We start from the raw sequence: 15,867 nt of genomic DNA on the forward strand, positions 1-15,867 counted from the left end.
CATATTTTCAGGTGAGAATGTAGCTGTGTAAACTTCAAATATCTGAGCCAACTGACACATTGTTTTCAAACCCCCGCGGTCTTTCGCTACTCGAGTTAAACATGATATATAAGTCACTTAGATAACTTAAAAATGTTATTGTTTGGCTTTTTCAGTGTTTTATTTGTTCGCGAGTAAATCAGTTTGGCTGAGATTAAAGTTATTAGATTGGATTAAATTAAATTTAACTTTATTAATCCATTGGGAGGGTTCCTCCGGGGTTTTCAGAAGTGAGTTTACGTCAGCGCCCAGTTATATTCACCCTCCACCGAGGGAGCTCGTGACCTACTACCCGGCTTTCTGTAGACAGAGACATTTATGCAGCCGTATTTCGCACATGACTATGAAAGGCGGAAGAGGAAGTAGTTCCTTTGAATGTAGACAATCCGAATGTTATAATTTCTTTCCACTGTGTTCCTGTTAATGATAAACTACAAATTTACCCTAAATTACTAAAATATCGATATTTTAATGTGAGAATCGATTATAGAACATAAATGATTGGTATCGGAGGAATCGATATTTCAGGATCGATCCGCACATCACTAGAGAACGGCCTCGAGCCGAATTGCAAGTAGTTTTGCCAAAATCTTAATCTACATTTAGGAGAGACAGGGGCCTGTAGGACTCACAGGCCGTAGGCTCTTTGCCTTTCTTCAGTAAAACTGAAATAGATGCCTTCGTTAAAGTGGGGGGCAGCCAGCCTTTTCTCAGAGATTCATTATATAGATCAAGAAGGAGAGGGGCTAGCTTGTCTTTAAATTTTTTTAACAACTCTGCTAGAAATCTGTCTGAGCCTGGGGCCTTACCGCTCGCATACACTTGATTGAGCCAAAAACTTCCTCTATTTTAACAGGAGCGTCAAGCTGCAACTTTTTTTTTTTTTTTTTAAAAAGTGAACATATAAGGAGAGGCGTCCACCAAGTATTTCCTGCCATGGCGTCCACGTCACCATGGTAATGGCACAGCCAGATGACAACATGAGATTTCAAAACATATGTACATTTAACAAGTTACTTTTAATGAACCTCAACATAACAAAGAATTTAAAAAGTAATTATTTATCAGACTCCTGAATAGTATGAGTTTTGTTTTTGCTCAGACTCAGTGTTAACTGATTATAGAAATAACCGAGAATTCAGTTGAATTCATTTTCTAGTTCATTCAGAGGTTGTTCCAAGTTACTTCCACAATAACTTTGTGTCATCTGCACATAATATGACTTTGAAATTACTTCAAATCAAGACATGTTAACACAGAAACCTTTATTTATTTCTCATGGCCCTGGTGCCATCTGTCTGCATTGACCTGATAATTAATCAGAGGTAGCAGGGTGTGATACAGGAACTCTAAAAGACACATTAGCGTATGTTTAGTGGTCACTGGCTGAACTGGGTGCGTCTCTTTAATTCTGAATGAGCCAGAGGCCAGATGCATGTGTCCGTGGGTTTATGACGAGCGTTGTTGTGGATCGTTAGCCTTGGTATTGTTTACATTGACTTATGTGGGTGTTTTAGTGTCAGAGACTTTTACAATGTAGAGGTGCATTTCAAAGGTGAAAGCTACCATGTGCTACCTTATAAACTCCAAATGTTCTCCACATGATCACAAAGATCTTAGTTATGTAAGTCATTAGTTGTATGTAATATTGGTATAATTTTGCTTATTTTAAAACATTTTCAAAGATGCTGAGTTCAATTGATGTAATTTCAGTTGCCACTTTTAAACTGTTTCATTTAATAAAGTTAATGAAGACAAAACGAGTGGTCAGTGGTCATCATGATATTCAGTGTCAGATTTTTTTAATGGTTTGTCAGAGTTTGAAAAACTTGTTTTGACCTTAAAAAGATGCTTTGGGGGTTTACACAAAGGTGCAACTGAACGCCTGGGGATCAAATTAGTGTGAGGATGCATTTGCAAAAATGATCTATGTGAGTGGGAAGAACTTTCCACTCACATAGACACTTTCCACTTAATCTTGCTATCACTCACCCACTGACTGAAAAACCAAAGAACGACCAAATGAAAGACCCACCGAACTGAATTTGGTGTTGAATTTATTTATTTTTTGCTAATTTAAGAGCAGTTAAAATGGACACTAAAGTAATGGGTAGGAGGTTTAATTGAAAGTAGAATAGTAATTTTAGGCATTGCAGTTTTGAGATTTTATAAACTGTGAGCTGAAAGGATTTGGTAAAGCTCATTTGTATGGCTGCTTTCTAACTGTACTTTCTGTTTTCAGACCTCAGAAACAGCATTTTAAAGAAATGTAAATGATGCCAGTTGGTAGAAACTTGGTAGGGTAAAGTGGCTCACAAAGGAAGAAGCTCAACCCCCCACATTCCTGCCCACACCCACAAACCTCTTTAAAAGCCCAGGAGAATTGCTCTTAAGTCTTAATTCACCTTCCTGCTTGGTTTGGAGCTCTTTCAGCAGAGATACTTTCTCCAGCTTTCCTGTTTTAATCACTGGGATTTCAAAGATGGAAGATTATGGGATGCACTTTTCTCCAGGTATGTACTCAGCATTGTTGCCTGGTGAGCTACATGAACAGAGTTGGCTAACATCTAAGACAACTTGCAAAAATACTCTTTCACTCTGTGTTGTAAGTCCTGATGGCAGAAGTCACTCTTGGTTCTGAATAATGTACAAATATTCCACTTTTTTGGGAAACTGTTGTGTTTCAGGCTCAGCAATTTACCTTTTTAAAAACTTTTTTTCCTGCTGTCTCAGAAGAGAAACACACTACAAATATCCGACCACTTTTTTCCCCAAGTTTGTGTGAAACTGTTGTGTTTAAAACTCATCAATATTCCCTTTTTTATTATTTCTGTTACAAAGTCAATCGTGCCAAAACATATCAGCAACTGACCCATGTGGACCATATAGACTTGTTCTTACTTGGCCTCTTGTGTCTTTACCCTCACAGACTCGTGGAGTTCAGGCAGCGGGCTTGAAGGGAGTCTTTCCTTGGAAGAACTCTCTATATGGGCAGAGACTGCTCTAAGAAAGGAGATGGGCAACAAAACCTTTGCTACCTCTGAGACAGTTTCCAGCTCTTTCTCAGAGCAGAAACAAGATTTTGCTGTCCCAAGAAGCCAGGATGGCAACATCACTGCCACTCTGGACCATCCCAGCACTGCTCCAGAGAAACCTAAAGGAAAGGCCCGGGTGGTGTTCACAGAGAGACAGTTGGATATTCTTGTCCATCAGTTTAATGTGAAACATTACCATGAGCCAGGAGAGATGAAACAGTTGGCAGAGATGACAGGGCTGACCTACAAACAGGTGAGTGTCTTTCAATTTACTACAACATAAGAAATTGAATTTTGGGTCCATTGTACTCATGAAATGTTTTCTGTTTTCTTCCATTTTAGGTTAAAACCTGGTTTCAAAACAAACGGAGTAAGTTTAGGAGGAGTTCACATCTTCAGCATGTGAATCAGGATGTCCCACTTCATGTAAGTATCTCCTATTATTAATCAGAATTGTTTATGATTCTGTCATTATTAGGGTATTTGACTGTATTTAAAAAAGTGTAATGCCAATAATTTAAAACAACTATTCTCGTTTTACTGACAGTCCCCTTGTCCCCTTCAGTTTCAGGGAGAGAGACAGCCCCCGTTCAGGGAGCAGTACACCCAGCACCAGGTAAATTCAATGAGAATGGGTGCAAATAATCAGGCCCACTATTCTCATGCTGTGGGCAATTCTGCGGCTGGACCTCAATGGACCCCTCCTGACTCCCCTCAGATGTTTGGCTGGTCAATGCCACCAGGCAACGGGCATCACGAATACGACACAGCTGTTCAAAACCCAGCAAAAATGGCCACTACGATCGAAGCAATGGGAAGAGCTGTGAGTACTCAGACTGTTTTCATGGAACTCTCAACGCAACATGGATAAAATCTTGGAGAAGCTCACGGCTCTTTAACAAGAAATTGACAGACCTGGTGATGAGTGACAGACATTTAGACTGTCTCTGAAATTGGAGGCACCAAACCCAAACATCGTCTCTCCCCTGCATACCTGTTTCCTTTTTTCCCCCTCTTGTCCCTGATGTACGTATTTTCACGGTCTTTTTGTCTTTTTGGTTTCTTCCTGGTGCGGCTACATCCGCAGCCCCAGGACACAGGAATTTCACTGCATGTTGTACTTTGTATGACTGTGTATTTGACTAATAAAATTTGATTTGAACACCAGTTCAGCACTGAATGGAATATAAACAACCCTGGACTTTTTTATTATATTTTTATTGTCTTCATGTAGCTCAACATGAAGAGTCTCGGATTTGATCGCTTTCAGTAAAGGGGGAGGGGGGTATTCAATATCCAACGGATTTTAGAAATATTAGAATTCAGTAGGCTCCAGCTACTGTAAATAGTCAAAATAGCTAAAATACATACTGGGATATCAGAGAAAACACCATCAGAAATTCTGTATATAAGATTAAGAGATGAATTCATCAAAATGTGTTTTGTTTCATTTTGTTGTAAAAAATATTGTACATGAAGAAAATTCTCTTCCTTGTGTGTGAGAAACTGAATAAAATATTTGTTTCACCCATTCAAACTGAACTTTCTACATGTCTCCAAACCTTCTGTCAGAGACTGAACATCCAAATGTTTTAGAGACTTTAGACCTCTATCTTTCCATGTTAACTTGAGCTACAATCTTCTATATTCACAATCAACGTATGAGACAGTCAATCTAAAGAATCTGGAGCTTTCAAATGGACAAAAAGATTTTCCCAGGAATACCTGAAATAGAAAACAGTATTTCTTATATATCTTACAGCAGTATAATGCATCATAAAACAATGTAATTCATTCACAATAAATCAGCAGTCTAATGTAATACAAATCAGTCTAATAAATCTAATAGTTGTCACCTTCTAAGTCCAGAGTTAAATGCAACTTAAAACTACACAATGATTTCAGTCTTTAGAGGTATAATGTATAACATGACATAAGATAATACAATAATCTCACAATATATGACTGACTTTAATTATCCATAAAATCACATACTCTGTAAAATTAAGGTCAACTATTGAACGGTGTATATTTTAAAGTAAAGGCTTTAAAGCCACGTTAATTCTACAAGTACTAACATCACTACTTTGCCAACAGTAATGTCTTAATGTTCTTAAACACTCGCACTTAAATAAGTGACATATTCAGTACTTACTTTTAAGAGTTTAGTTTTTGGCCGCCCCGCTTCAGCCATCCTGTTTTTGTTTTTTTGTTTGTTTTTTCCTCCGGAAAAAATATCCACACCCACCGCCGCGCTAGGAATCCTGGGATATATGGGGCCACAAACTCTACACCGGACCCACCCTTCAAATTTGGGGACATGAACTGCGCATTTGGAGTACACTTCGGATTGGGACACTGTTATGTTTACATACACTGCTAAGATGGTGAAGGGTTACTTTACAGGGCGACTGAATATGAACATATACTCAGTTACCAGTAGGGGGCTCTGACTAATAGTGATAGAAGGATAGAAGAAAAAAAGAGTTTTGTGATATGTTTTGGATGGCTAACTACTGCTGAATACATGTTCCATTATAAACCAAGCCCGTCTCCGTTCTGTCGAAAACACCACAAATTGGCGACGAGGATGAGTCCATCAGTTCCGATTTCACCATCTTTTCTTCCACATGTGGGTGAGCCGCCGATTCCGTTTACCACATGGTTCCAGAATTGGCAGTACTGTGCGTGCAAGATGCTAAAATGATGGCAGCTATTCAAGATAAGCTTACCTGCACTGTCGACATTGAAACTGTACAAGGTGGTTCTAAGACGGTAGAGCTGATAGTAGACACTGGAGCTTCTGTGTGTATTCTGCCAGAAACTATCTACAGACAGTATTTTGCAGACTGTTCACTGGTGCGACCTAAAGTCAAACTAGTTACTTGTGCTAAAGATGAGTTAGCTGTGATGGGTTGTCTGCCTGCATCAGTTGCACTGCATGCACAGAATGAAAAAGTTCCTGCTTCCTTCTACATTGTCAAAGCTGGTTCCCCGCTATTAGGCCTCGACCTCATTAGAGCACTGAACGTCTGCATCGTCAGAGGCAAAGTGGACCGCATTCAGGATGAAACTGCAGATGAGCCGGATTCTACTAACCGGAAGTTATACAATGTTGATCCTATTCCACCAGCTCAACTTGGATGTGTTAAAGGATTCATCCATAAAGTACAGGTAAACAACAATGTGCAGCCTGTACGTCAAAAGCTGAGACGCCTGCCATTAAGTGTACGTACAGAGGTATCAGCGGAACTCTCTCGTTTACGCAAAGCTGGCATAATTGAAAGGATTGATGCAGCTGAGTGGGTGAGTCCTCTGGTCGTGACCCGGAAGCGCAAAAGGGAGTTGAGACTGTGTGTTGACCTTCGTGAACCCAATAAGAGCATCATTGCTGACTGCCATCCTCTTCCTCACATAGAGAATCTGTTTTCTGAGTTGGTGGGTGCCACTCACTACAGCCAGATTGACCTGAGCTCAGCATACCACCAATTACCTTTGCATCTGGAGAGCCGCAAGCTGACTGCTTTTATCACTCATGAGGGACTGTTCCAGTTCACACGTGTTCCATTTGGCCTAGCATCAGCACCTTCGGCTTTCCAGAAAATGATGCAAACGGTCCTGAAATATCTGCCTGGTGTTCGCAACTACTTAGATGAAATCATTGTCTATGGAACATCAAAGGAGGTGCATGAAAAGAAAAAATACTAAGAGGAGGACTAAGGGTGATAGAGCTTTTGCCACTGTGGCCCCCTAGACTGTGTAACTCTGTGTGGAACTGTGGAACCCCAAAACATTAAGAACTGCGGACTCAGTAGCTGTTTTTTAAAAAAACAACTCAAAGCTTACCCTTTTAAAACTGCTTTTGGTTAATTTTTTGCCTGTTTTATTTTCTCTTTTTAAATCTTTTTATGACTTGTAATCTTATGTGCAGCACTTTGTGATTGTCTTGAAAGGTGCTATATAAATAAAAATTTATTTATTTATTATACACGCCTGCAAGCTGTCCTCCAACGTCTCAGAGACGTCGGCCTGCAGATTAATACTGGGAAAAGTTCCTTCTGCCAGTCACACATTACATTCCTGGGCCATGTAATCTCAAAGGAAGGCCTACGTCCAAGCCAACATCACCTTACTGCTATTGCTGAGGCTCCTGCTCCAAAGGATATGGCTGCATTGCGCTCGTTCCTGGGTTTGTCATCCTGGTTCAGTAAATTTATTCCAGATTATGCTACACTGGTGGAGCCACTGCGACAGTTGCTGAAAACAGACATGAAAGTTGAACTCCAGTGGAACGAGGCAGCACATGAGAGCTTCAGTAACCTGAAAAAACTCCTTCTGGAAAGTCCTGCACTTGCCATCTATGACCCTGACTTACCTGCTTTTATCACCACAGATGCATCAGACTACAGGCTCGGAGCTGTGTTGACGCAGTTAGATCCAGATCAAGTAGAGCGGGTTGTGGCGTTCGCCTCCCGAACACTGTCTCCTGCTGAAAGAAAGTATTCCACCACAGAAAAGGAGGCATTAGCCTGTGTCTGGGTGGTGGAAAGATGGCGTGCATATGTATGGGGCCGCAGATTCACGCTTCGTACTGACCACCAAGCTCTTACTACCCTTCTCAGCACCAAAAGTATGAACAGAGCGGGCATAAGAATCGCACAATATTCTGCAAGGTTGATATGTTTTCAGTACGATGTGCAGTTCCGTCCTGGTGTTCAGAATGTCATCGCAGACTGCCTCTCACGGGTTCCCCTGACGTACTCCAGTACTGACATTGATGTTGAAAAAGACCTTCTCTTGGAGATAGCTGAAGTTTCTCCTCTCTTGACAGCGACACTGTTGACGTATTTTAAAGCTGAATGTGAGGACTGCCCTGACCTTTCTCTGCTGCGACAGGTTATCTGCTCAGGCTGGCCTAAGGTGAAAAGGTCTCTCCCACCTGAGATGCAGCCGTATTTCCTGGTGCAACATGAACTTGCTGTGGAGTCACCTTTGGTTTTCCGGGCGAAATGTCTGGTGGTCCCAAGGTCTCTGCGAGAAAAGGTGATATGCCTCACACACGAAGGTCACCAGGGCATAGTTCGCACAAAGCAGCGGCTCAGAGAGCTTTACTGGTGGCCATGCATGGATACTGAAGTCCATGCGATTCTGTCATCGTGCTCAGTCTGTCAATCGTGTGACAAAACGGCCAAAACTGCTCCTGCTCCCCTACAGCCGGTTCAGTTTCCAGATGGTCCCTTTCAGCATGTGGCCGTTGACATTGTTGGACCTTTTGACCGTGGGTCGCAGGACTGCAGGTTTGCTATCACACTGGTCGATTACTTAAGCAAATGGCCAGAAGTAGCCTTTACTTCATCAGCTACTACAGAAACTGTTATTAGGTTCTTGTCTTCAGTTTTTGTACGGGAGGGAAACCCTTGTGAGCTTACGACAGATAATGGACCACAATTCACTTCATCTGCCTTTGCTGATTTCCTGAAGGAAAGGGGCATCAAGCACATTAGAACAAGTGTGTACCACCCTCAAGTGAACGGGTGTTTAAAGATTCAACGGAGTACTGAAGGACTGTGTTCAGGCTGCACAGGTGTCCCAGAAGCCGTGTAAGCCCGCCGTAACAGAGATGCTACAGAATTACCGTGCTACAGCTCATGCAACAACTGGAGCAGCTCCGTTTCAGCTTCTCAGAGGGAGACCAATGAGAACAAAGCTAAATGTCCTGCCATTTCCCAAAGACACAGGACAGTATGACCAATGCAGGGCCAGAGTCTTTCACCAGCAACGTAGGAGTAAATGCTACACTGGTGCTAAGAGGGGGGCAAAACCTCCCCAGCTTGTGGTCGGTGACAGGGTGCGGATACGTAAGCCTTTCCAAGTGGGGAAGGGAGAGAGACAGTTCACTGATCCACTGTCAGTGCAGCAACAGACTGGACTGAGCACCTTCATCTTGAGTGATGGAAAGCGATGGAATGCAGCCCGTCTCTCACTCTGCCGAGCAGAGAATGCTGAGCCGTTGCAGGCAGGTGAAGAGGTTGAAAACAACACAAGAGAAACTCCTAAAAGACCTTCTGTTCCTAACAGACCGAGACAGTTACCAGCTTGGACCAAGGATTATGTAATGAAATTAGTTTTGTTTTTTTTTAAAAAAAGAGAGAGAAAAAAAAAGTGGGAAAAAAACACGCTTGAGCTGTTGGTTCTATACAGCTAATTCTGAGGCCACGTATAATAGATGATTGATTTACTGTGATTTATTTGTGAAGTTTTGTGACTTAAGGTTGTTAAGTTACTACAGTAACCTTAAATGTACAAGATGGGTATGTTAAGATCACAGGTATAGTTCAACCCAGTAGTGTTATAAGTGAAATAGGTTCAGCAAGCAGCATTGAAATGCTGTCTGGTTGCAAAGTTTACTACGGATAATGTTATGTGCAAATAGTAATGTTACTATGTTAAGTAAGTAATACTGAGGTAGTAGAATTCTGTGAGAATGAGGAGAAATGTTATGTTTACATACACTGCTAAGATGGTGAAGGGTTGCTTTACAGGGGGACTGAATATGAACATATACTCAGTTACCAGTAGGGGGCTCTGTGACTAATAGTGATAGAAGGATAGAAGAAGAAAAGAGTATTGTGATGCAAACATTATTGAAATGCGTATGTTTAAGACGCCATTTATGTTTATTAGAGGACTATAAATAAAGTTTTGAGTTGCCGTAGTGGATGTATAGTAATTGACTGAGTTGGATATATATATATAAATATATTGAGTGCATTGTATATGCTTAAGACTAACATATTACTTTCATTAGTAACCTCTCTTCAGCAATAAATGCTGGTGTGTTTTATTTTTTAATTTCTTGTGTGTGCTGTGAGAATTAATAGAGGTTTCAATTTTTCTTTGACTTGCTCTTTCTGATTATGAAAAGCATGTCTAAAATACTCTTAGGAAAGCGTATTTTGAGTTATATTCCTCAACTCCTGTCACAGTTTAAGTGTGTGAATGCTGTGAGAAGCAGGTTTTGAGTGATTGGGTGTGATTTGTACAAAAATAATAAGTAAGAAAAACACTACGAAAGTGGATAGTAGAGTAAGCGGAAAAGTGGAAGTGTGAGAGAAAAGGCGGTGTGTGCGAGACGATTCCTGATGTCTGAAAGAGCAATGTTGAGCACGCTGAAGACTGTGATGTGAATGCTGACAAATGCAAAGAATTTAGTATAGTTAAAAGTGTGTGTGCGTGAAATAAGGGTGCATTGTTTTTAGATCAAGACTTAGTAGAACTAAAGAGTTTGATTAGGCTGTAAAATAGGAAAGAGGAACAGAAAGTATGGCTCTGAGCAGCTGCATGTGCGACAGGAAATGGTGTGTGAGACAGGAACTCTGCATGCCCATAAAAGGAACTGACTGTGTCAAGGGAGCACCCAGAGAGAGAAACAGACGAGTTAAACTCTGGGCAGATGAAGCAAATGGAGGTTTTAAGAAAAGAAATGAAAAGGATATTAATTGTATGCTTTAGTGTGTCATACAGGTGGACTTCTCTCAACCTGGAACCTTGAGTACACCGGCAAAACCATAGATTAACAGAATTCGGAGGAAAACAGGCCAGGTTTTGGCTTAACATTTTACAGCTTGACCTCTCACTTTGTCCCCATCCTGAGAAGAAGCTTAAAGGACAGTTAATCTCTTGATGAAGACCGACAGAACATTGTGGACTTGAAGAATTAACAGCAGGCAAAAGACAGTGCAACTGAACCATTAAGACTGACGACGACTGACGACACCAGCAGCAGCATGTAAGAAAAGCACGTGATGCAACATGTACTGTGAATTACAGGCTGGGCAGTTTAACAGTGGGATAAAGAACTGTGGGAAAGCACTGGACACTGATTTTCAGATTTGCCATGCTTGGAGTAATCTTGAAAGAGACGACTGAAAGTATCAACAGAGAAGCAGAAACCACGTGATGAAAACATGCACGGTGAACTGCAGGCTAGTAAGAGCAGTGTGACATAACTGTCTGAAGGCACTGAGTGTGATATTTTGCCAGGACTTGATCTAAAAGGAAAATACTGAAAAGATCAACGGAGAACAAACAGAGAAGCAGCAAACAGTTGACTTGGGATTGTGTTTGCTGGAGATTTCAAGACAACACAGGACACTGTGAAAAGAGGACGGAGACCGGTGAGAGGTGAAGCCCAGACGAGTTCGACTGCGAAAATACAGGGTATAATTGGGTTGAAATTGAAGCCTGAACTCATGATGGTTTAGAGATGTCCCCCAGATCACAACAAAGAGGTAAACAGAAAATAGAAAACACACATACACAAAGTGTTACATGTGAAATTATTTTTGGAAAGAATCAGAAGTCAGATAGTTTGAATGCAGAAATCAATGAAAAGATGCATGAATTAAACCTGATTATAACATACATATGCAATGAAGAAGCAGCTTACATTTCATTAACATGAATACATAAAATGCAATGAAGAACATGCTTACATACATGACATAAGTTAGTATTTCTGACCAGAGAGAGAGAAGCGGGTAGTTTAAGCACTCATGATAATAATGAAAATGTCTCAGTTGTGTTATTTTCAGGGGCAAAGCAGACCTGGATCAATTTTCCACATGTAGCGGTCAGAAGAAAGTTATAGGTTACCATCACTGGACATGTTAAGGCAAGTTTCTGGTTGAATTGTTCACAGCACCTGAGTCCATGAACCTCACAAGCAAGCTTTAACTTCTGGCTGAGGACCAGGAATGCTGTTATTTCAGGTGGGAAGTCAAAATTTGGGTTAGCAAATTTGGGGAAAGAGAAAACTGACTGCTTAAGTGGAGAATTGTGAAGGAGTCTGAAACACTGTAAAAAGCAACATGTGCAAAATCACATACACAAGCAGAAAATGCATTAACCTTACAAGGACAAGCTCATGAAGATTAATGCATAGGCACTGATTAAACCAGGCTAAGAAAATAAACATATGCAATGAAAATCAGCTTGCTACTTGCATGAGTGTTAAAATGGTGTGAATGTTTGATAAAATACACTTAGTTTAGCTGCACTGTTAATGTTAGCTATGTTACATTGCTGCCCCTGTTCGGTGGTGTCGAGCCAAACGGACTTTAACGTGTGTTTGAACGAGCTGACGGTTCACTCGTTAAGCTGAAAGAAAGATGCTTTAATCACAGGAGTCACACATGTGTCCACTGTACCAGCTGGGAACTCTTCTTGTTTAGCACTCGTAATAACACAAACACTAAATCCTCCTTCTCTGGTGCTGTTTTGTAGCAGTGTAAACACCTGAGACGGTCACCTGTCTGTCTGTCCTGCACTCTCTCTCTTTTTTTTTCTCTCCGATTGTGGAATAAAAGTATGAACATGTATTTATAAGTTACACTTGTGTTTGAATCCTGCAGCTTATCACACATTTGATTTCCATGTGTCACAACTGCAAGTGTCCAGAGTGAGGACAGACTGAGGGACCCACTGCTGCACATCACCTGTGAGGCTTTGCATCCCTGATGATCCACCAGGACAAACTCAGCAGTGTGTGAGGAAGAGGAGGAGGAAGAGCCAGCAGCAGCTGACAGATGGAGAGAATAGACAGACTGTTCCCTGTTTGTGAAGGACTGCTAGAAAAGTTTAGAATAACTAACTGTCTGTCCTGAATCAGTCTTATTAGGTAATGATCAAATAATTTGATCATTCCAGTGTTTTCAGTGTGGGAGAAAGTACTCAGGGCCTTCAAGTTACACACTATGAAAGGCAGCAACAAGTTTAATATTCAGAAACCTAAAGTATGTATCAGCAGCAGAATGGAGCTAAAAATAAATGTTTGTTTCAGTTCTATGAAGCTTTGAGTATTTTGGATCAGTATTACTGCTGTGTTTGTTGCATCATATTGCTGTAATTGTTTATATGCTTTATATATTCTGAGGTAAGTTGATCTATAGTGTTACATCATATTCTATAAGGATGTTATGTGTTTGTATACCTTCTGCCCACTTTGACCCATTTAACAGAAGTCAGCCTGTTTAAGGCTCTGATATCTATTCTGTATGACTTAAAGCAGTTATGACATGGTCTGATTTTCACACCCAATAAAGGAATATTTAATATATCAGTCTACTCTTGATTCTATCAGAAACAGTTATCACAGCTCGTACATTTGCTTTTTACACATATCTGTAAGCATTGAGCCAAATTTAGTAATGCCAACATACTGAAAGAACAACATTTGTCTCTGATATATGATACATCTACATATAAACTGTCAAAGATACTTGAGTGTCTTTGAGTGAAGATTTAAGGTGATAGGATATATAAATAACTGCAACTTGAATCTTTACTGAAGCTCAGTATTTGACACCGAGTTCACTCACATGTGCTGTACCAGTGTACCTGCACATATGATGTGACAATAGAAGGGATTTGATTTGAGAGTTCAAACTCACTGCTGTAATAACTTATAATGATTAATATAATAACTATAATATTGGCCATCTCATATTTACACTGACTTTTGTCTCATGAACAACATTAACTATTTGTTATTTACTAGCTAATCTTAAATGGCTGTTCAGTACAGATATGAAGCCCAACGATCATGTTTTACAGTCCTGTGGTCTCAGCCTGCCCTGCGACAGACTGGCGACCTGTCCAGGGTGTACCCCGCCTCTCGCCCTATGACAGCTGGGATAGGCTCCAGCGCCCCCCGCGACCCTGAAAAAGGATAAGCGGAAGCGGATGGATGGATGGATGGATGGATGGATGGTCGCAGCCTCAGATACTTATTAAATCACACAAAGCTCATGTAGAAACAAACAAACGAACAAAATATGTTCTCCTTCATTTCTGTCAACCCCACGTTTCCAGCTATCATGGTTGCTAGGCAACCTGGGCAGCGCAATGGAGGCTAGACCGTCCCATTTCACAAGCCTCACACTTCCGGCCTTAGCGGTCTTTGAGTATGTGGGCCTTGAGAACCGTTGAGGCTGCGTAATTTAAGGCTGCAGACCCTGAATTGGGATACAGCCCAAGTCTACACAAGCAATCGATTATCTAGGATCGACCTGTATTGACTTACTTTGCACGGCAACCAATCAAATGTTAGAGAAGCTGCATGGCGGCGTTAACCCCGCCCACTTAGTTTGATGGGTGAGGCTGACAGATAAAATTATTTCAAGGAGAGAGATGAAGGGGACAAAAGTGCCAAAATGAATTAAATAAATAAATCATTAAATAATTATTTAAAACTTTCAATAATTATTTTAATGTGTTATTATGTCAAGAATTAATTAAATGTGTCATTAATTAATTAATTGAATGTGTTGTAAATATTTATGTATTCAATTATTTCTGATTTTAATGAATTATTGCCACATTTAATTAATTATTTAATGGTGTATTTAATTAATTCATTATGGCAGTCCTGGCGTTCCATACAAGGCGCTTCATAGGTAAAAATGATATCGCAACAGTTGTTTAGGAAGGGTGGAAACTTTATGAGTGACAGCAGTGTTTTGAGATGTGAGAGATTTGCAACGTTTAGCGCAAATCTTGTGTAGTTAGTGTGTAGTGTAATCAATAGTTTTGTTGTGTGTGTCAGAACAATGAGGCGACTGCTGAATGTTACAGGTGTTACAGGAGTGATAGATCTGTTGTCGGGCCTGCAGGTATCAGGCTGTTGTTCTCCTTTATCTCATAGTGGACAGAAATTATTTTTTGGAGTGGCGCAAATAATTTGATCAGATTTGATGCAGAACAGCTGATTGTTCTGTAAGTAGTTTGAAATGTTTATTTAAAAACGTCTTGGCTGCATTTTTAGGTAAGCAGCTGCAAAAAACTTTGTTTTCTAAACTCTGTTACTTTTTTGAAGAAGTAACGACATAATTAATTGCCCAACATTGCTCATTATATGCTGTATTTTGCAGACAGAGTTACAAGACTCTCACCCAGACCACAGACTCATAATACAAGTCAGAGCTTTATATATATATATATATATATATATATATATATATATATATATATATTATATATATATATATATATATATATATATATATATATAAAGTTGTTTTCAAAATTGGAGTTCAAGTTATTTTTACTTCCAATAGAGCTAACATACTACACAGGTCATGAACATTTTTTTTTAAAATTTCATTGTAAGTGGGCTAAAGCAGTTAATTAAAAGTAGTCTAACATAAATGTAAATGCTGTAATTTGATTATTTTAATAAAACATGTAACTTGGATGGATTCAATGCTGGCGTGACCACAGTGCACATGTCTGCTGTTGCTCACAGTGGTCCAAGGGACCGCTCAGGGAGTTTGTGTGTTCGCTCAGACAAATGAAAAACTAGAGGGAACATTGATTTTGTGTAGCATTTGTCTTTTGTTTGGTTTCTCTTTCACATAGGCTTTTGTTTGTAACTTTGGCCTTTGTTCACCCTGACACACCGCTCGCGCCCACCCCGCGGCTGCTCTCTTCTCCTCCACTTTTATAAAGAAAATCTTTACCGACCCTCAGATTACTTATTGAGTCCACCCCAGATGAGCTGCTTTTGCAGTTCCAGGAAACCTGTACTCAGACCCTGAACACTGAACCCTTTAAAAACCAGGCGCCCAAAACGTATTCCTCAGCCCTGGTTAAATGAATCCACCCGAGCAGTCAGGCGTCAGTGTAGGAGAGCAGAGCGAAAGTGGAAGAAAGACAATTTGCAGGTTTCTTTTGAAATGTTAAAAGAATGTTGGAAATTTGATCAGAATACAGTGAAAATGAGAGAAACAGATGT

At 40.3% G+C, this 15,867-nt stretch overlaps 1 protein-coding gene across 1 annotated transcript; it reads left to right on the top strand.

The window, feature by feature from the left end:
• Positions 1-2,521: 2,521 nt before the first annotated feature.
• Positions 2,522-3,945, top strand: LOC148101256 (uncharacterized). Its single transcript, XM_087845490.1, has 4 exons — positions 2,522-2,552; positions 2,969-3,327; positions 3,417-3,500; positions 3,640-3,945. The coding sequence occupies exons 1-4, from the start codon at positions 2,522-2,524 to the stop codon at positions 3,943-3,945; spliced, it is 780 nt and encodes a 259-aa protein (XP_087701616.1).
• Positions 3,946-15,867: the final 11,922 nt, after the last annotated feature.

Source organism: Neolamprologus brichardi, chromosome 9 (assembly GCF_056152115.1).
Source record: "Neolamprologus brichardi isolate AB-2024 chromosome 9, ASM5615211v1, whole genome shotgun sequence".
Lineage (NCBI taxonomy): Eukaryota > Metazoa > Chordata > Actinopteri > Cichliformes > Cichlidae > Neolamprologus > Neolamprologus brichardi.

Excerpts from the sequence above, each read along its gene's own strand:
- LOC148101256 (XM_087845490.1), top strand. The coding sequence starts at position 2,522 with ATGGAAGATTATGGGATGCACTTTTCTCCAG. Across the intron at positions 2,553-2,968 it reads TGGGATGCACTTTTCTCCAG|ACTCGTGGAGTTCAGGCAGC; the intron begins GTATGTACTCAG and ends TTACCCTCACAG. Across the intron at positions 3,328-3,416 it reads CAGGGCTGACCTACAAACAG|GTTAAAACCTGGTTTCAAAA; the intron begins GTGAGTGTCTTT and ends CTTCCATTTTAG.